The following is a 22087-nucleotide window of genomic DNA, read 5'->3' on the forward strand; positions in this document are numbered from 1 at the left end:
TCTTTCCTGAGTGTGTCTGAAATTTGTTCATGATCAGATTATAAAGGTGCACTTGGGGCAATTGCGCATGACCACAAGGATCCACAGACTTAAAGCTTTCTGTTTGTTTGTTTTTTAAAAGAAGTATCTAGTCCTCCTAGAAAGAAAGTTAAGCAGCAAATTGTGCAGGGAAGCTTTTAATGTTTAACAGACTATTGTATTTTAATATTTTGTTGGAAGCCACCCAGAGTGGCTGGGAAAACCCAGCCAAATGGGCGGGGTATAAATAAATTATTATTATTATTATTATTATTTGTTAAGTTGTGGGTGAACATATCAGATGACACAGCGATTCTTCAAACAGCTCTTGTTTATTCAGAGGCCAGAACAGAACTGAACTGAAGGGTTCAGCCAGCCTGCTTATATAGAGCTCCACTAGATCGTAACTGTAACAACTTTCTGTAACTATCCAATCACTGAACGTCACTTTCGATCCCTTATTTGCATATGTGGACCTGAACTATCTACAGTATCCCCCTGCTGGCCCAGGGTGAGAACTTCAGTACATAACATTATTATTATTATTATTGATTATCTGTGAGATGACCCACCTTGGCTGCTCCCGCCCCTTAGAGATGTTAACCAGTGAGTGAAGTCAGACCTACAATGGTTGAGCGAGTTGTTTGGACACCAAACAACAGGAATTTCTTAGGTCCTAAGGAACTGCTGTTTCAGCTCTTTGTGGCTTAGATTAATACTAACAGATCCAACGTTTTCATACTATTCCCTCAGAAATGTGGGTGTGCACACCTTGTCTCCTCTGTATCTTGGGGGGGGGGCTGTCACATAGAAGTAACTAGAGGGGGTGGTGCTCACAGTAAGTCACTCAAGAATCTGAATGGATCCATCCGCCAGTCAGGTCAGGTTACTTAAGAGGAGACACAGCAGGACCAGTGTGGTTTGAAGCCTGGGGAAGAGGGCTGGACAGATTTGGCTCTAGTTTAGAGGTTCCCCACCCTTAAATTAAAATAAAACTGCTGGACCCAAGTCAGACATTTGATCCTTTATATGTTACTGCCTTTCTAAAATTTTCAGCCAAGTGTTTTTTTAAAAAGCAATGTTGTTCAGAGAATTTAAGCCCTGTGCTTCATACCAACGTGCACGTGGTTGTTTTTAATAATAAATTTTAAAAAATAATGATTATTAATTTATTTATTGCCTTCTGTACAATCGTCACAGCATTTGAAAACACAAAAACATATGTTTAAAACATAACGAAAACCCTTCAAAACAGACACTAATGGCAAAGATCCATTTATGCAGTTGGGAAAGCCTGTTAGAAGAAAAATATCTTTCTGTTTCCAGAAAGTGAAGAAGGTTGGCTCCTGCCGTATTTTGACAGGAATGGTATTTCACAGAATAGGGGCAGCCACACTGAAAGCCCTGCTCTGAGTTACGGTGGAGTAGGCATCTGAGATGTTTGGAACTTGCAGGAGAAAATGTGGAAAGTGCTAAGTTTTGTCCATGAGACTAACTGGGGTGGGAAGTTATCATCCTTCCAGATGATGTTGGACTCCATCAGCCCCAGCCAACATGGCCAATGGACAAAGATAATGGGATCTGTAGTCCAGTAACCCCTGGAGGGTCAGAGGTCCTGGAACCAAAGGTACGTATACACAGGTTCTGATCCAACTGAAGTTAATCAAGATGATTGGCAGTATAATGTACACAAGTCCCATTGAGTTCCATTAAGCTCACTCCCAAACAAGTGGGAATTGCATTACAGCCCAGGCCCCTCTGAGAGCATGTAGACTAGGGCTTTAGCTTTCAAACTGCTCTAGTGAATCCAAAAGCGAGCAGTCACAGAATTGCTCATTATAATAATTTCAAATGTATATATTATACAGCAAAACTCTTCACAACTATTATATCACATGTGATATTTACAAACAATTTTCCAGCATTTTATAGGATCCATGAATCTAAATCTCCTCTCCCTCAGCAGCTGTCCCTCATTTGTTTTGGTGAAACTGCTGGATATTGATCTGGTTTTGGATTTATTTAACGATTTACTGCCTTTAAAAAAAACATTTTTTTCACTCAGCATGCTTGAGACAGCAAACAACTAAAACAAGCCGAAATGAAAAAGCAAAACAAAAAAACAGCATACTACTAGAAAGAGAAAGAGAGAGGTCATTAATCTCAGAGGTCAAAAGCCTGTCAGAAGAGGAAAGTCCTGAAATAGTGGTGAAAAGCCATCAATGTAGGGATCGACAAGCCTCTCTATGGAAGGAATTCCTATATTTCGGTTTGGTAGCGTTGCCATATTTCAAAAAGTGAAAATCCGAACAGAAATGTTGTTGAGCTAGCCATATGTTCAGATTTCCCCGGACATTTAAGCAATTTCTACCCAGACACTGTTTCTGAGGGCCAACTGCCAGCTATGTCCAGGAAACTCCGGGCGTATGGCAACCCTGCGGTATGGCTATCAAATAGGCCTCCTCCTACATCCCAGCCTTTCTCTCAGGGCAGAACAACCACATACATTTAAAGCACATGGTTCCCCCCCCCCACAAAGAATCCCAGGAACTGTCATTCCCTCTCACAAAACTACATTTAAGAAACTACAGTTCCCAGGTTTATTTGGGGCAAGCCATGTGCTTTAAATGTATACGGGGTATGCTTTAGATGTATATGGTGCAGCCAATCTGCCCCAAATTTCTCATCCCTCCACTCCTCAGTTCTCCATATAGTGGTACCTCGGGTTACAGATGCTTCAGGTTACAAACGCTTCAGGTTACAGACTCCGCTAACCCAGAAATAGTACCTTGCTTCAGGATAAGAACAGAAATCGTGCTCCGGCGGCAGCGGGAGGCCCCATTAGCTAAAGTGGTGCTTCAGGTTAAGAACAGGTTCAGGTTAAGAACAGACTTCCAGAACGAATTAAGTTCTGAACCTGAGGTACCACTGTATTTCTAAACCAGTTTGTAGTTTTCTTTAAAAAGAAAAATAAAGTCCTTGTGAATATTTAACAGTGATTTAGCACAAAATTATGGATAGTTATGGATGCCTGTGTTTTGAATTGCATATTGTTTTGGAAAGTGTGCGTTAGGCAGGTTTGCCTATAAACGTGAACTGCACTGAATGTCTCCCACATTGCTAGCAGTGACCCTCCAGGTGATGTGGGGCTCTCAGCTCCCATCAGCCCCAGCCAATGCAGGCAAGGGTCAGTAAGGATGGGAGCTGCCGTCCCACAGCATCTGGTTCCCTGCCCCAAACTTAACACCTGCTGCATTTGCAGGTGGTGTTTGCTGGTATTCAGCACAAATATTTAAGGCAAAGGAGTCTTGTCCTTGTATTTCACCTGACTGCCCTTCGTGTGCAGAGACAGCCTCTTCTCTTCATTCGCGGAAATGAAGAAGGCACAGTGGGGCCCCCACAAAGCAGCATCTACATGTGTCACGCTTCACATTGTATCTTCCAAACAGGCATGCTGGGTTGTTGCACCACTGCCTGAGATGATGATCTCAATTTAGCATTGCATACACCGCAATTGAGAGAATGAGGCTGTATGGCTGCTGCCCTCCCCAATGCAGTCCATGGGAATTGGTCGCCAGCTTAGATGGGGGCTTTAGTTCTGTGTGACAGGAATGATCGACTTGTTCAGGAGGAATTTCCACTTCGCTCACGCCCTCTGACAAGTTCTCATCACGCACCTAGAAGTATTCAAACACAATGACAAATCAGAAAGCGAGACCTTTGCATCAACTATAAACATATGAAGCTGCCTTATTCTGTTGACCCATCTGATATGCGGACGGCATCCGGAGTAGGGCTGTTGAATTTAATGGCCACAACTCATTTAAGCCCATCAATTTCAGTGGGTCTACTTTTAGTACAACTTAGTTGGCGACAATTCAGGCCAGGACTGGGGAACATGTGGCCCTCCAGATGTTGCTGGACTGTGGCCAGGGATGATGAGACCAGTAGTTTAGCCACATCTGGCAGGCCAAAGGTTCCCCAGTCCTGATTTAGGCTGTGCATAAACTGTCTAATGATGTTTCCTTGGGTTGGCAGTGGTTTACCAGGGTCTTGGGAAGTCTGGTGATGCCAGTAGCTGGGACCTTCTGTGAACAAAGCACCCTTATATAGCAGCCTGGCGATGCTAGCTGAGGCTGCTCGAAGTTGCTATTCAAGACTTGTAAAGTTAAAGGACCCCTGGACGGTTAAGTCCAGTCAAAGGTGACTATGGGGCACGGCACTCATCTTGCTTCAGGCCGAGGGAGCCGGCATTTGCCCACAGACAGTCATGATTAAACCACTTCTGGTGCAACGGAACACCGTGACAGAAGCCAGAGCACACAGAAGCACTGTTTACCTTCCTGCCACAGCAGTACCTATTTATCTACTTGCACTGGTGTGCTTTTGAACTGCTAGGTTGACAGGAGCTGGGACAGAGCAACTATTGGAGGGCACCTGATTGGGGAAGGCTGCTACATACAAATAGTGAACTCATGCTCTAAATTCTGGTCCTTATCTGGGAAAACAAACACCACCACACCCAGGAGAAAAGTATCATCAGACCTGGGGGGACTCCAAGGTTTACAGAATTACAATTTCAAAACAAAAAACCCTCTAATATGTAGAGACACAAACAAACAAAGCTGAACATGCTTAGTGGATCCAGACTGCTGTCTAATCATTGTGGGATGGGGGAGAAAGAAAATGGAGTGGGGTGGAGAGTTTAAACTCTGCTACTCTCCTGCTGGAGAGTGAATTTAGCCCCAAGTTGTGAATCCAGGCACCCAGCTGATACTTTTTTATTATTTACCCCACATAATGTGGGTCACAGGGATTATATTTTCCTCCCACACTAAGTGATACCCATCTTTAGGCTGGTCTGCTTTTCCCCCCAGGGACACCTGACTAGCTGTTTATTGGAGGCTGAGTATTGACCTAAAACAGTCTTAAATTTGATCCAACAATGAAATGTTTCTGTTTTTATTCTCACATTTTAAATTTGCTGGGTAACCTCAACCCTTAGATCAGGGAACATCTAGAAGGCTCAGGTTCCTTATCTTGGGCCTACAGGATCTCTTTCCCTCCTCATTTTCTCTTTGGGGAAATGTAATGCCAGTTAAAAGGGGAAAACAAATATTAGCAGTACTTCTTCCACCTCCCGGAAAACACGAAGGAAGTTCTCTCTCAAAACACCCTTCAGTTCTTCTTCACTCCAGCCTCTCCTCAACAGCTCCTCGATCAAGGCTGGATATTTAGAGACATCTTCTAGTCCTTCAGGGAATCTGTTAGCAAAGAAAGCTCACACTGAGGTATGGAACAAACAAAATGTATATTGGATGGCATTTTTCCCCCTAGAGAGGGAATTTAATAAGTTCCCGAGTGCAGTTAACTGTGCAGCTAACTCCTGATGGGATATACATCCTTTTTGTGCTAAACCAGATTCAAGAGTCCAACTGAGGAAGCCTTGCTGACATCCAATCATTTCCTCCACTTGCACTGTGTGATGTAATTCCTTTCACAGAATGAGAAGGCCATGAAAACTGTGGGATATCTAAATTGTTTTCAGGGATTTAATCCCAGTCAAGTTTGGAATGCCCCTCCTGAGCGGGATGCAACCATTTTTATAGGTTTTTATGTTCTACATAAACTCCATACACTCTGGAAGTTGAAGCACATGTTACATGCAATACATGTATTCCATAATGTACAGAGGTTGGACAAGCAGTTAGAATTTAGGAAACTAGAAAGCTACCTTCTATAGAGTCAGACCGTGGTCAATCTAGCTTGGTCCACCTACACTGACTGGCAGCAGCTCTCTGGGCAGAGAACATTGCCTGCAATACCTGGAGATGCTGAGGATTGAAACTGGGACATTCTGCATGCAAAGCAGATGCTCCACCAGTGAGCTACAGCTCTTGAATCTTTGGTGACAGGACAATATCCTATAACATTCCTGAGGATAGCAGGTTAGAGGATATCAGGTCAAATGGTAGGGCTGGCCCTGAACACTTAGTCGGTGGTCTGATTCAACCTGTCTTGCATTGCCTCACCCAAAGGGTTGCCAACTATTTTACACATGTGGGAACATGCAGATTTTTGACTGACTGTCACAGGCACCATCACCTCTGTGTACTTCTCCTGCTCCTAGATCATCCACCCATAGAGTGACAAAAAGAAGGTGTACATGCTCACACACAAACATGCTCACACACAAACACCCTGCTTTTCCAATACATCTGGGTAAAAGTTGGATCCAGTAGAAGTAAGCTGAGAGCATAGAGCTGAAACAGGAAGTGGGGAAGAATGTCATTCTTCCAACTTCCTCCATCAGCTCAATGTACTTTTCAAGGGATGAAAAGGTAACTAAGCTGACCACCTGAAGACTGGGGGTGGCTGCAGTGCACTTGGAGGAACATCTCAAGGGTACCATTCTTATGCTGTAAACCACCCTGTGATCTTTGGATGAAGGGTGGTTTATAAATTTAATCAATAATGATGGTGACCCCTGGTCCTCACCATTGGCTACCAATGGTGGAGGTGGAGAAACACAAGACACAATGATGTCAAGAGGACATGGGGTGATTCTACACTGTGGGGGAATTCCAAGGATGCCATTTAAAACAGCATCCCACTGTAGTGCTGAATATGTAACTGTCTTGCACGACAATGAAAAAAGGTTACTAACCGAACTAATCCATCATAGTCACCGCCAATTCCTATTGAATGTGAACCTGCAATTTCCTTTATGTGGTCAAAGTGATCTAGATCATTTAAAGGAGACAACAATGACAATAGTTGTCAGAGCAGAAGTACATGTCAGGGGGGAAATGTACAGCCATTTATGATGTCTGATAGAAACACAACATGTCCAGTTGTGGGCAAATTCAGTTGCAAGTTGGGCCACTGAAGTATGTGCAATCCACCCTGAGGTTCAAACTACACATTACATGATTCTTCATGGGTTTTTTTTCCCACCCTTTGCATTTTAAAGACCAAGATCAGCTTGGTAAGTCTTGAAAGTGAGGCCTCTCTGTCTGGCCCTTAGAGCTTTTTCCAGGCCACACCCATCACTGGTCCTGCTTTACCAGAGAATGATGAGAAAACTGAGTGGGGCAGGTGTGGGACTGGGTGGGATTCTCTGCTGTCAAGGGATATCTAACAGACAGCTAACCAAAAGGTAACATAAAATATATCAGATCTACTTGATGTTTTGCAGTTTGAATGTTTACCTCAAAACTACACACTAGAACATTTTGTTCTTAGTTGCAGAAATGCCATAACTGATTAAATGAATAAAAACATTTGTACAGATTTTAGGTTATTTTCTTAGTAACATTATTCATTAGGATAATTTTTCACAGAGGCTTGACCTCTGGGGAACAGAGAGGTCAGAACAGGCTGAAGGAAGGCAGCTGCTACAGTAATGCAAGCTCAGAGCTGGAAATAAAAATTTTCAAGGCAACTGACCTGATATTTATTTATTTCCCTGGTCACTGACCTTGGGATAATAAGACCTGGGTTCAATATTACCTCCAATTACATATACAAAGGGCAAACCATTTGAACCGTGCTGAAAAAGAAAACGCTATGTGCTTGGAGTAGTAGTTATGTGAGTGCTAGAAGGATTACAAGTGGGAGCTGCAACAAAAAGTTGCAGCATGGAGTGCTGTCCAGCTATGCTCTCTTCGAGGAACCTCCAGTCCACCCCACTCTCTACTACGCTCCAACATACTCAGTGAAAGAGGGCTTTCATTAAAACCACAAAAGGTTTAGCTTCCCCTAACCAGCCATAATATTGATGAAAATCACCACACTTTTTCTAGTGGTGGTGGTATTTCATTGCAATTGTAGCTGTAGCTGTAGCTGTGGAGGAAAAGGTTCAACTTCCCTTTTGTCTGTTCTGCAGCCCAGATGAAAACCACCCTCATGCACCTAAAAAGGTACCCTTTTATAGCTCCTAATCACACCATTAAGTAAGGTCTAGTTTGTTCCTTAGGATGGATATCTACCTTGAATAAGCACACCTGCAGTCTCTGTGAAGTTCAGTATTCTGTTTGAGCTTTCACAGAATGTAAAAGCCACTTCTGGAACTATACTGGACTGTGATACAAGCTTAGTGCTCATTTCTGTGTTGTTTGCTTCCAGAAATATTCCATTTGCAAATAACATGGAAATGAGGGCTAAACTTGTGCTATATTCCACTCTAGTTCTGGAAAGTAGTGTGATATTACTAATAGAGCGATATATAGAAAGCTGCTTCTGCTAACCTGCAACAGTTGAAATGCTCACTGCTTGGCTACCACAGGCCAAGAATTTGGTTGGGAATGTCACCATCACAATCCCACGATTCCTTTTCTAAAACAAAGGAAGAGGAAATGAAGCAAGTCAGATACAAGTAGACTGGTACCATCAATAATGATATGGATGTTGGCAGCTAGAACATCAATGACAATATAATCGCATCTAAAAGTAAAGGCTGAGGTGGGGAGGAAAAAACTCTCAGAAAAGAATATAAAGTCAAACTCAGGTTTGATGTGGGAAGACACCAGGGCTAGATCTAGATTGATCTTCTAAACATTATTAAATATAACATTCTATAATATTTAATGGCAGTTTCCCTTTGCTCTGCAGCACCCCCTGGTGTCACATTTTAATAACACATTTTTAATGTTATAAACCATGAGTGTAGATACGCCCCAGGTTATCTACAGAATATAGAAGTGAAACAACTGAAGGTGTTCCTGTATTAGACTGATTAGGTCTGGGCTACCTCAGGGACCACCAGAACCCTTATATCCTAGCTTGGTGACTGAGATCATATGCAGAAGCCTTATTGGTCATTTCCTGAGTTGGCGAGGCTCATTGGACAACAAGAAATAGAGGTTTTCATGTCATTGGCCAGGACAGGAGGGGCTGATCCCACGAAAACCCACTCATTAATGCTGAAGCACAACAAATGGCAATTTGGGTTTTCAATGGATTTCCATTTGCTCTGATTCAGCTTTAAAGAGTGGGTTTTTGTGGGGGAAACACCAAAGCAAAAGAGAAAGAAAGAGAGAGTGCTCAGACACGGAGCTTTAAATCCCAGACCATGAAGGAAAGCGCAGAGGAATGGTGAGTTTGGATAAGCCCTAAGTCTCACTCACCAGATCCAGCAGGATATCATCTGGAACATTTCTTGAATGGTTGCAGATTGAGAAGGCGGATGAATGGCTGAAAATGACCGGCGCTTTGGAGATACTAAGAGCTGCCCTTGCTGTTGCGTCAGATGTGTGAGATAAGTCCACCATCATCCCCAGTCGATTCATCTCCTTCACCACTTCCTAGCACAATATAGGCAGATGGTGCTGTGGGTTATGCTACTCTGACATGATCTAAGAACATAAGCAGAGCCTGGCTGCTGCATTAGGACAAAGGCCCACCAAACCTAGCATCCTGTTCCCACAGTGGCCAATCCGATACCTCTGGGAAGCCCACAAGCAGAATCTGAGTGCAACAACACTCTCCCCCCTCAATGCTGAGCGCAGTGTGGTTCCCCTTGGGGCATACAATTTACAAAGGCATTGTGATATTGGCAGCTTTATTTTGATCCCGTTACTAGTGACCCTAATATGGAATTTGCCTTTTCTGCAGAGTATGTACATTTCAAAGACATTCAGGTGCATATCAGCCAGCAATTTGCTAATTTTCACTTCACTAATGCTTACTTTGCCGAAAGTGCTCAGGCCCTCAGTGTCGGGATAAAATTCATGTTCTTGCTTTGCTGAGGTTTCTGCCCTGCAGGGGAACAAAGATGGTGAGGGATGTTTAAGAAGAAACTTAAGCCTGTCAAGGAAATATTTCAAACTCTGAAGTGGAACAGCGTTACAAACACACAGAGAGACAGATGTAATTGCATCTAGAACACTGAATTTTTCGGGGATGTTGTCAAAAATTGGTTGCCATGGGGTGAGTGGCATGAAACAGAATGGTTGCTGTGGGGTCGTGACATAACACAAAATAGCTGCCACATCCAAGACAGCAGAAAAGATTCAGGTGGGGAAGGAACAGGCACACTCCCCATGAGCCACTTAAAGGGGGGGGCACTTCTATCAGCTCCTACACATTCATTTACAGAGAGAAGCTCTTTGCACCTCTCCTCCAGTCAGAACAGATGGGATGCTGGGTGCCCAATCCGGGCATCCCATGACACGTGAGCATGTTTAAGGGGGCATGTTCAGTGTAAGGGGAGGCTGAGCCAGTGCAAACAAGAACTGAGCAGGAAGAGCAAAGGGTTTTGTGGAGTTTTGAGGGGATATTTACTTAGGCCTTTCACGGGTGCCACAGAAGGGATGCTGGGCATCCCAAAATGGCACATTGGCAACCCCTGAAATAGATTAATTTATTACTTATTTAAACCAGTGTTTATTTAAAGAACGCAGGAAAACATAAACAATGCTCCTTTTTATTTCCACAACAGCCCTATGAAGTAGGTTAAACTGAGAAATGGCCAAGCAGGGAATTGAATTCCTCTCTCTTCACTCTAAATCCAACCATCCTTCAACTCAAGGCCTGCCCTCCCATGAGGCATGCTGAGGCAGTCACCTCAGGTGGCAGGCTGGGGACAACTGGGAGGGGTGGCAGATTCGTACCCTGAGGAGCACACCACTCACTGTCTCCTGTGCTTGTCACCCACAGCCGCCACTGCCTGCTCCTCTCTGGCCTCCTTCAGCATGCTGGGACTCCGCTGGGCCACCTCCAGTCACCTCAAGTGGCTGCAGGTGCCATTTTCAGTTTTGGATCAAGGAGCAAAACTTCCTGAGCCACCCCTGCTTCAACTTCACTGCTTGTTCCTTCCACCTAGCACTGACTGGCTGTGACTCTCCAGGATTTCATACAGAAGCATTTTCCAGCCCAACCTGGAGATGCCAGGGATCAAACTTGTGACCTTCTGTATGTAAAGTGGATGTTGAACAAGTGAGCTACAGCCTTCCCCCGGTCCTTCGTTTAGCAGACTGGCCTACTGGCATATGTATTCTCTCAGTACAGGAATAAATACATTGTAATGTTGTAAGCAATGTTGGCAAATCCCAGAGAAACAGCCCCTCTCTGAAGGAACACTTGTTTGTAGTTTACCAGGGAGTGTTGCAGTTATGGGTCAGTGTCATGTACCGAACGCCCAGCTCGTAGAACATCCTCAGGGTCGCGAGGCTGCTGTCGATGGAGTGCCCCCCTTCGATGCCAATCAAGCATGCTATCTTTTTGCTGTCAGTGCTGGCAATGCCTGGATTTTGATCAGAAAGACAGATCCGATTTTTTAAAGGGACATCAATGCATAGCAACATAGTTGTGCAACTACGGGTAGATTTACAGCATGTAGGAATGAGGAATTTTGTTTTTGCTCGGTTTCTTGTTTCTCCAGTCTTAAGTTAAGTTCCTCACATTGGTTTTGGGGTTGTTGTTCTTTTAAGTTCTCATTAAGATTCATTAGCACTTTTGTGTGAATTTTTCCTACTATACACCATTTAATATGACATTTCCTCTGATATACACATTTTTGCAAAGCAATTTTCCCCAATATAGTGCATTTTTGCATGTCATTTTCACTAATATATACACATTTATATGCATGGTTTACTATATGCATTTTGGCACACATTACATGGCTGGAGAACTGAATTGCAAAATTCAGAAAAGTGGGACGTTTGTATTTGATTTGCATATTGTTATGAAAAATGTTAATTAGGTAAGTTCACCTTTCAATGTAAGCAGAATCGAATTTCTCTCCCATCCCTAACAGCTTTTCATGTTTTTACTGTTAGCAATGCCTGCATTAGGAAGGCAAAATAATAGCTACCCCCCTGCCAGCCCAAAACAGCTACTAAACATGCCTGCCCTCCTCATATTTAGTGCTCCAAACCTGCCTCTGGCATCCCCTGCTTCCATGTGAGGATGGAGTATCTGAAGGGGCTGTGGATAAGATAATATGCTAATGTGAAAACTGTGTCACTCATTTCTGGATCTAGCATATGATTTTTGGCTGATGTACATGGGATATTTTTCTGCCTGAGTAGGGCCAGCCCAATATATTTTTCTACCTGAGACATAAGAGCAGATAGAGTCGCCCCCCACCAAGTCAATGTGCCTAGTACCACAGCCCAGCCATGTTATTTGGCATTTGAGGAAGAAAATCCCACAAGCAGCTTTCTTCCTCCCCCCAGCAGTAAAAATACGATAATAGATTCAATAGCTGGCTATTTGCTCCCCTTTCAGGTTATCAAAAATTAGCTACTTAAGGAGACCATCTCACTCTAGCGAATGCAGGACGCATTACCTTGAGAAGATGTCACCAGCTCAAATTCTTCATAGTCTTTGCACATCCGCTTGACAACATCGATCTGTTCCAACGTCAAGCGGACAGCGTCTTTGTTCTGCGCACTGCAGAGAACATACACGGACCAAAACTGGAAGAAAGTTGACAAAATGCAGCTTTAAAACAGAATTTCAGGTGTATATATGCCTGTTTGGCACAACTATAGGTACACACAATGGACGCTCGGTTGATATGCCATTGACCCAACTGCCTTCAAAGGAGCTGATGGGTGCCGAGAAGGGATCCCTTTGAAGTCCATTGGTAGGAGTGGTATGAATTCAAACTGTAACTGCAATTGGACATTTTCCCCTCCATAACCTAACCCCATAGAAAATACCCATATAATAGATGGCATGCTCGCAGGCCTTATTTATCATGTTTTTAATATTCTGTTGGGAGTCACCCAGAGTGGCTGGGAAAACCCAGCTAGATGGGCGGGGTATAAATATATTATTATTATTATTATTATTATTATTATTATTATTATTATTAGGATCCATCCTATACCCCTCCTTGCTATATTTTTCCTCTTTCACCTCTTACATCAAGGGACCACACAACAATTCACTTCTCACACTCTTTTATACCAGCGATTGTGTAGAATCAGCTGACGAGTTCAATCCTGCATTTTGCAGGGTTTGGGTACACACCGAACACCTACCTGAGCACCAACATGGCCCATTTGGAGCTTCTGGATGTTTGTGTCTGTTTTGTTGAGTGTTCTCAAGTCAGTCTTGCTCAGCTTGTTCTGGTAGAACCATCTCAGCTTCAGGGGCAGGTCGTTGTGTCTGCGCGATAAGAAGACAGGACATTTTAGTCTATTACTGCTTTCTAAAAGGTAGAAAGCTATCGCTGTGGGAGCTAATGAAAGAGGATGGACTGTAAGGCGCTCTTTGAATTACTTAGTTCACACACGTGCATTTTTGTCACAGAACTTGTGGCATGCCTCCCTCCCTCTCTTGACCCCAATGTCCTGGACTTTTGGCCCATCATGGCAGCAGTTTGCCACAGTACACTTGATATTGAAATGCTGCAGGTGAATGAGACTCATATTCTCACTTTTGGGGGCCGGGGGCAGGGATTGTATAAAGGAAACATGGCTGCCCCCATGTTTAAACAGCCATATTAATAGCCTCATGCACTATATACTCCAGGAGGCTGGGTTTTCTTTCTTTCTTTCTTTTTAATGTAAAAGGAAGAGATAAGGCAATGTGGAACAGCCCCTGTACTACCTTGTGCCGGGACCCATAGGACTGCAGGTTATAAGGAGGACTCGTGATCTGATTTGGCTCATGTACGGACTGGAATCAAATCAGGTGTGTCTGCTTTGAAATTTGAGTTGGGCAGATTCCTTCCTCATTGCTGCCTGGCAGAGGCAGTTTGCAACACAACCAGGAATGTAATTCCAGAGGCAGGCAAGAATGACTGAATATTTGCAAGCTCTGTTTGTTCGTATTCAAGAAAAGAATTATATTGAATCAGAAGAATACTGTATTCACAGGGGTGGAGATCCTCAGGATCAGGGGCCAAATCCAGCCTTCCAGGCCTCTCTATCTGCCTCTGGGACTCTCCCCAGGTCAAAACCCACCCCTAAGTCACACTCTTTCACCTCAGGCTGTCTTTTTGCCATGCCAGAAGAGGCTTTTGAATTCTGATAATGGTTTTTACTTTCATGGATGGGGGGGGGGAGGAGAGAGAGAGAGAGAGAGAGAAAGAAAGAAAGAAAGAAAGAAAGAAAGAAAGAAAGAAAGAAAGAAGCTAGCTTTCTATACAAAAGTCATCTTTACATTCATTGCTCTGTCTACTTTTGTCTCTGGCCCCACCAGTAACTGGCATACAACCACAGAAAGCTAAAAAAAGTTTCCACAATCCTTGCTATATCAGAATATAGCCCAGCTCACACCACAGTGATGCTTTCATAGTTCCGAAAATAAGGAATTCCACCTACCCATCGATTAACGGGACTTGCTTCATTAGGTCATGAGCCTTCTTTCTTAAGTCTGCCTCAGCTCTGGATCCCAAAATGTCAGCAAGCAGCAGGAGCAGCAGCCACAGAAGCATCTTCCACGGATCCCTCTTTGGACCCGAAAGCATGTTTACTGAATGGCAACGTTCACGTGGCACCTTGAATAAAGAGCAGCACCAAGCTGTTGAGTTTGTGGAGGTTCCTCAGGCAATGGCTTCCAAACACAGATGATGCTCTGCATTTTGTTGGCTGGCCACTGAAGGAGGGGCGGAGAGAGGAAGAGTTTTAATTACAGATGAGAACCTTGCAACCTCACTTTCAGAAAGCAACGTCTTTAAGCTGGCTCTTCAGCAGAAAATGATTAATAGCGTTTTAACCCAGAAGAGATGTCTTTAGCTTCACATTCCATGGACGTGACAGGGGTTGACTCCCACATGGATGAAACACACACTCAACGTCCTCCTTGAGGGCATTTAAGGATAGCCTTGATCCTTTCCCCTGCCAAGACTGAATGAGTTCCAGGCCATGACTGGTTTTTGACATCACACAAGTGATATATGTGGCACCAGAAGAAAAGGCTCTCCATACATTTGAACAAGTCCTCACATGTCTTTTGCACCCTCACCCACAGAGACGGTGCTCAAGTAAGGCAAAAGGTTTCAACAGGTTATATTAGTTGGGCTGAAAAGAATTTACTTTTACAAATGCCTCGTGACATACATTCTGCACTTGAAGGTAATCAATCTTTTCATGTGGCACCAGCATCTACACCACGGACCTTCCTGTCCATTGATATTAGTCAGCTTTTCTTTATTATCTAATTTATAATATGACTCCAACACTGTCCAGTAAGGATCCTATTGCCCTGACTGAAGAGTCAGACCTGGAGTTCATGGGAGCTCCCTCCCCTTAGATCAGACAAGTCAAAACTCTTTTAAAGATTGATGAAGCTGTAACTATAACTGCATAAAGAATTAGTAAGAAATAACAGAGAACGAACAACACATGCAAGGATTTCTCATATGTCTAGGATTCCCAGGGCCTTCTTGCTTTTCTCTTGCTCCTACTTAGTTGCTCCAAATAGTACTTTCAGAGAGGTGATTTTAAAAACAAACGTAGCAGGGATAGAAAGAGTTAAGCTGTCCCTGTCCACCCCTCAGTGTTGCTCAATATTGCTCAAACTTTTCCGGAATTGCTGTTTGCATAGCAAAAAAACAAGAGGGGCACTTGAGGATGTTGAAGCATTCTGACTAGCACTTTTGGATCTCATATATGGATGCAAATGAAGGCATCCTTTGATTCCTGTACTTCTCTGAATTTTGCAATACAGTTCTCAGTCTATTATTCATTTGTCAGTCTGATAACCACCTTTTGCTTGTAATGCCCCAGGGAGATTGACACAGATAAATCCCATAACTTCAAAACTGAAATTATTCATCGCTGTCATAGGGCTCATCCACATTTCTGTGGTCTTAAGAGGATATACTAAAGAGATTCAAATATGCTGAGAGATCAAAGTCTGGAGATAGATGCACCACCACCACAATTCACTAAAATACACCCAAATTACTGCTGAATGCAGCCTTGGCTTTATAAAGACATATGAAACACCAATGCACATATACACGTTTTTTGGAGAAAGGGAAGGTGGATGAGTCATGCCAGAGACCTGTGGCCTTGAGTTGTTTCAAAAGGCCTATCACAGCTTGCATCCTAACACTGAACAGAAATAAGATGTGGGGGAAGGGCAACTCGAAACACAGACCGAGCAGTTTGTGCCATTTCACACATATTCCCAAATTACACATTCCTCACCCTCTGACACTGCTGCAATGGCCCTTCAGTTTTGGGAGCCCAATCTGTCATCATACCATTTCTGCAATATAGCACCATCTGTCAGCGACCGAGTGAACTGCTTTGTGATGACAGACCTACGGCTGTATTATATTGCAGGGATGTTTACTGACACCTTTCACAGGCAGCATAGGAGGTACTGGTGGGCGCACTAGTACCCAAAGTCACTACAGTGGTGACTCTGGCCTTATGAGCTTTTGCGGTCTCAAGACTACCTCTGACACTGTAAGAAATCTGTTAGTGTGGCAAGCATGTTGTTTTTGCTGCTGCAAGAGACAAATGTGACTACCCCTGTGAGAAGTTTAAAAGGGCATCCTTAAAAGGCAAAACTGGGACAGCAATTTATCAGGGACCAATAACCCAAATAGGGATTTTCCCTGGAAAATAGGGTCACTGGAATGTATGATCATAACAGAGTTGCAGGCATTCCAGTTTCTCAGCCGCATGCTGTGAGAACAGCTGAGAATTTATAGCAACATGTTTCCAGGCTGACATGAAGTCGTTTCTCTCTCTCCTCCCACCTCACAGTGCACCATCTCACTTCATAACTCTCCTCTTTTTCCAACTGCTTAGACACCTCTGCTTTTCATTTCTCCCAGCATTCAGGCCTTTCAGCCTATCCCAAAACATTACACCTCTCCTCTCCCTCCCTCTCTCCCTCCTATAAAACCACTAACTGAAGACTCTTCTGTACATTGTGTGGATGTAGCTATGTATGGGGAGGAGCCTTCATAGCTGAGTGGCAGAGTACCTGCTATGCATGCAGGAGACCTCAGAATCCTTCCCTGGCCTCTGTGGTGAGAAGGACCAAGTGGCACTTGATGTTCAACATCTGTCAAAACAGACACTATTGGGCTGGTGTAAGGTTCTGGTGTAAGGTAGCTTCTTCTGTGCTTATTGCTGCCTCAGCGCAATAAGGTTTAGTGGGCATACTACTGATGCCACTTTATTTTAGCTATGTTGGATGATTTATATTCTACCTACTACCCAAGGTAGGATTGCACTACATTAAAATGCAATGAAATGGACAATAGCAGGGCTGTGTATGCCCCCCTCCCCAATCTGGTGCCCAGTTTGGTGTGTTACATTGGGCCCAATTCAGGGCCTGAACAGAACCAGGGGCCATGCACAGCCCTAATTCACACTTTTTGAACCAATACTTGAACTGAAACACAATTACCCTTCAAAATTCACACAACTCCTCATTTTGCTGTGTAGTTCAAACAAACATTGTGTACAAAAATATGTATATTAGTAGGGAAATGCAGACACTGCAGACCCTCCAAGTGTCCCTATTTTCCAGGGACGTCCCTGATTTAGAGAAGCCGTCCTGGTTTCTGTTTTGATTCCGGAATGTCCCACTTTTCCTTAGGATGTCCCTGTTTTCATTGAAGAAATGTTGGAGGGTATGGAATTATCTGACCCCCAAGCTGTCTAAAGGCAATCCTGTATAGGGAAGGTTTTTTTAAAAAATGTTTCATTATGTTTTCATATGTTGGAAGCTGCTCAGAGTGGCTGGGGTAACCCAGTAAGATGTGTGGGGTATAAATAGTAAAACTATCATTATGGAATGGGACGTCCCTATTTTCATCAGAGAATTGTTGGAGGGTATGACATTGTACATCCTATCACATCAACGTATTCTGAAACATTTAGCTGTGTGAATTTCGAAGGACAGTGAATTTCAAAGAATAGTTGTGTTTCAGTTCACATATTGATGCAAGAAGTGCAAATTAGGTAATTTTTTCATTAATGCAATCACAATCAAGTATCTTACCCATCTGTGTTTTGGAACTATAAAGGCCAACAAGCCTCCCAACCTCTCTATTTTTTCAGGGTTTGTTTTTTTCTCCTGCCATCATTTACAGACTCTAGAGAGCTCCATGTAGAGATGATGATTTTTAGAGTAGGCAGGCAATCCATAAAAATGCCTGACCTATTTTACTGGTGCACATTCTAAAAGGGCTTTCAAGTTTATATTTTCACGCACTGTGGGTAGGAAGTACTCACAATCTCTACTACAATTTTTCTTTCTGTCTTGTAAAAAAAAAAATGAGGAGGCAAATGACTGCCAACCCTCTGGGAATGGCAGCTTGGTCTTCTCCCTTAGAATTAAATAAGCTCTAGAGACAGTTTACAGCAGTTGCTCAGAAGTCTGTGGCAGACAAAAGAGACCACTTACATTAAGTGTAGTCATTGCAGAAGTCTGATGACCCAAGTTGCAGCAGATCCATTGTCTGTAGTTTCAGAGCAATTTGGACAGGACCGAATATCCTCACTCTCTGAGATTTCTCGGCAATTGTTCCCAACTGTGCTCTGCACCGGAACCTATGTCTCCGTGTCATTATCTATGAATGCCAGCTCTCCCTTCCCCAGCAGAAACCCATAATGCAGAGAAAAAACAACAATCCACCCAATTTTAGATTGCCTGACAGTCTTAACCCCGCCAAACTCCAACAATAAATGGCCAAGTAATTTTAGAATGCAGGACAAGTCTGCTAGATCAGGCAAGTGGCCTGTCTAGTTCAGCATCCTGCTGTCACAGTGGCTGACCAGATGCATGTGGGAAGCCTGAAAGCAGAACCTGAGCACAACAGAACTCTGCCCACCTGTGGTTGCCGGCAACTGGTATTCAGAGGCATAATGCCTTAATAGTGGAGGTAAAGCATGGCCAGCCTAGCTAGCAGTCACTGAAAGCTTTGTCCTCCATGAATTAGCCTAATCCTCTTCCATAGCATCCAAATGGGTAGCCATCACTGCCTCCTGTGGAAGTGAGTTCCATAGTTAAATTATGAGCTGTGTGAAGAAGTACTTCCTTTTATCTGTCCCAAATCTTCCTTGGATACCTCTGAGATCTGATGTTACGAGGGAAGGAGAAAAACTTTCTTCATGCTTTGCATAATTTTGTGAATTTCTATCATGTCACATGGGGGGGGGGGGCTGAATGCACAGCACTTCTGCCAGAAGCAGTGCATGATATGAGGACAGCTGGCAGGAGAAAGATTAACAAGTTGTTGCTCAACTTGCTTAATATCAGGTCTCTCACCCTTATTACATCCACACAGGCAGGGAAAGATAATAAAGCTTCTGGCAATGAAATAGGATGTTGAACTATCATGAAAACTTAAAAGAGAGCCAGTTGTGTTTAGCTAGCTGGACTAGGGTTGCATCCGTGCCATACATTTAAAGCACTCTCGTTAACAGTTAAAGCACTCTGAAGAATCTGGAGAACTGTAGTTTGTTAACAGTGCTGGCCTCACAGAGATACAGTTCACTGGACCCTTAACAAACTGCAGTTCCCTGGATTCTCTATGACTTTTCAAATTAATATTTTTATTAATTTTACGATAGATATGCAGTAATAAAGTGAAGAGAAAATGTGAATAGAAAGAAAAGTATTATGAAGGGAAGGGAAAGCACAGATAATTACATTAATGTAAATAAGGAGGTTATTATCTGCCACGTTGTCTTTCCAGAAATGTATAAACATTGGTCAGTACATTTGCTTTGGTAATTATTCTATTGTTTTTTCTATTATATGGTTGTTTTATCTGCAAGGCTGTTTCCCAGGTTTTCTTTAGCAATTGTGTAATTGTTGGAGTATTATTTACATTTCCAAGATTGGGCAATACAAAGTTTTGCTGTCATAAGCAGAGTTTGTATTGGTTGAAGGTCAACATGCAAACTGGAACATTCCAAGAAGCATTTTTAAAGGATTTTCGGGTAAAAACATATCCTGTAATTCCCTGTGCTGTTTTCAACATTATTGTCCAAAATGTTTTCCCTTTGCTACAGTTCCAGGAATTACGTATAAAATCTGCTTTCATTCTTCTAGATCTGTATCAGTAGATCCCTGTGCTGTAAACTTTGTTCAGTCTCTAGATTCGCTTTGGTTACAGCACTGGTAATGGCTTAGTATCCTCCACCACAGCTGAAAACAGTAGGTTAGCTTAAGGCAGTGGTCCCCAAACTTTTTTCTCTGGGCCACACTTTCAGAATAAAAAAATTGCTTGAACCACACTGATTTTTTAAAAATAAGAAATACAATTGGGGGGGGGACAACTTCTAGCAGTGCTTGATTGATAACATAGGACACAACTACTTTATAATATGAACATGGGACACCCAGAAAGTATAAAATAATGCAGCTACATAAGAACATGAATAATTCCCAAAATATAATTAGAAACGAGTCTCTTACATGTGTACCTTCAGTATATATACCAACTGAATGAGAAGTGTGAGCTTGCTTTTGCTGGGTAATCTCATTTCTCTTAGGTCTAATTTGAGACAAACAAACTTGCAACTCCTCATCAACACAAATGAAATATTTAAATGTTTCCTTGATGGTACTTGAATCTTCCTGCCTTGGGGGATATGGGACATGTTATGTGGCACACACAACACTGTCCTCAAACACCTTGAAGCTGTTTCCCACCACCTATCATCCACTATCTGCCTAATGGCAGTGCCAGCCCTGAACACTCAAACTGAAGTCTCAAATGTGTGGGCTATTATGCTCCTCAGCATCACTGGGGCAATGATGCAAGATGAGGTGCCATAGCAGAGAACTCCCTGTGAAACTCCCTCAGGGGCAGGAGAACACAGGCTACAGCTATATACCAAAGCAGACGATCTAGCCAGAGGCTGATCAGAAAACAAACAGACAGACAGACAAAAAACCTAACCTGAAAAACCCAATTGTCACACACACAACTCATCTCTAGAGTCCCTAGACAGAATCTCAACTTAGGAATAGGGGAGAAAGTCAATTCAGCATGCATTTAAAGGCAAACCTACCCAACTCACACTTCTCAAAACATAGTGTGAACCAAAACACAGCCGTACTTTGAAATCCACACTTCTCTGAATTTTGCATTGCAGTTTCCAAAGTAAATAATTCATGTACTAGTGTAAATTGTGTGAGAGAGAGTGCACACACACGTATATGTAAGTAACATTTTTACTATCTATTGTATTAGGGGAGTTGGTTCGCAAAAATGTGTCTCTTAGACAAAATTGCATAGAAACGTGCCTGTTAGGAGAAATCTGAAACTGTCACACATGTATAGTCCTATCCTTTGAAGCCGGACGGAGCAAACCAGGTTCTTGGTGCCCTTCCACCCATCAAGTGGAAACAAGTTGTATTACAGTGTAGCAAGTACAAACAATTACAATCATACAGCAGAACCCATCATTGGCAACCAAACCACCATAAAGTGAAATGGCAGCTTTGAAAAACAAAACATGCTATTTGGGTTTTATTGACCTTACTTTTCCCACTGTCTGGAAAGCATGAAGAAATTCTCTTTCAAAGTGCCCTTCAGTTCTTCCTAACTCCAGCCTCTTCTCAGCAAATCCTGGATCAAGACTGGATATTGAGAAACATCCTCCAGTCCTCTAGTCTAGGGTGTCTGTTGGGGGGAAAAACACCTCATGATGAGTCACCACAAAACTCATTACTTCTTGTGTCCAGTAATTGTATATGTGGATCCTCCTTGCAGTAAAGCAAGGGCTGAATGCTTGGAAACTGCTCACTGAGGGGTTTATAATGAGTTTCTAGAAGTCAGAATCACACTGACTTCCAGTAGTTTCCGACAGTTTGGTACACGGTTTTCTTTCTCCCCAGAGATAACAAAGCACAGAGAACTGAAGTGCACCGGCTGCCAGCAAAACAGTTTCAGCAACTCTGGCATGGTAAAAGCTGCTTAGTGAAAATCACACACATTGTAGTTCAGATGAAAATAGGTTTTACTTTTCTGGCAGAGTTCCCAGGCCTCAAAAGCCATATAAGGCTAAAATGAATGCACTTAAAAGAGGAAGTGGGAGGGTAAGAGAAGAACAAACCATTCCTACTATGGAGATTTGGTGATAGGCGAAGCATCCAGGGGTAATTTCTACCACCGGCACCTTAT

At 43.0% G+C, this 22087-nt stretch overlaps 1 protein-coding gene across 5 annotated transcripts; it reads right to left on the reverse strand.

Annotated features, from left to right (window-relative positions):
• Positions 1-1178: 1178 nt before the first annotated feature.
• Positions 1179-21746, reverse strand: LOC310767701 (dipeptidase 2-like). 5 transcript variants are annotated; one of them, XM_083624955.1, is made up of 11 exons: positions 21447-21746; positions 14301-14574; positions 13014-13140; positions 12314-12443; positions 11116-11263; positions 9708-9777; positions 9147-9323; positions 8268-8355; positions 6686-6761; positions 5147-5282; positions 1179-3695 (listed from the first exon to the last, which is right to left on the reverse strand). In XM_083624955.1, exons 2-11 carry the CDS (start codon positions 14444-14446, stop codon positions 3507-3509), a joined length of 1287 nt encoding a protein of 428 aa, XP_083481081.1. In that variant the 5' UTR covers positions 14447-14574; positions 21447-21746; the 3' UTR covers positions 1179-3506. The 5 variants fall into 5 exon arrangements, with proteins under 5 accessions (XP_083481081.1, XP_083481079.1, XP_083481080.1 ...); XM_083624953.1 differs by having other exon boundaries at positions 14301-14476; positions 21447-21693; XM_083624954.1 differs by having other exon boundaries at positions 21442-21693.
• Between the last annotated feature and the right edge of the window lie 341 nt (positions 21747-22087).

This window comes from Podarcis filfolensis (assembly GCF_964270895.1).
Source record: "Podarcis filfolensis genome assembly, chromosome: 8".
Lineage (NCBI taxonomy): Eukaryota > Metazoa > Chordata > Lepidosauria > Squamata > Lacertidae > Podarcis > Podarcis filfolensis.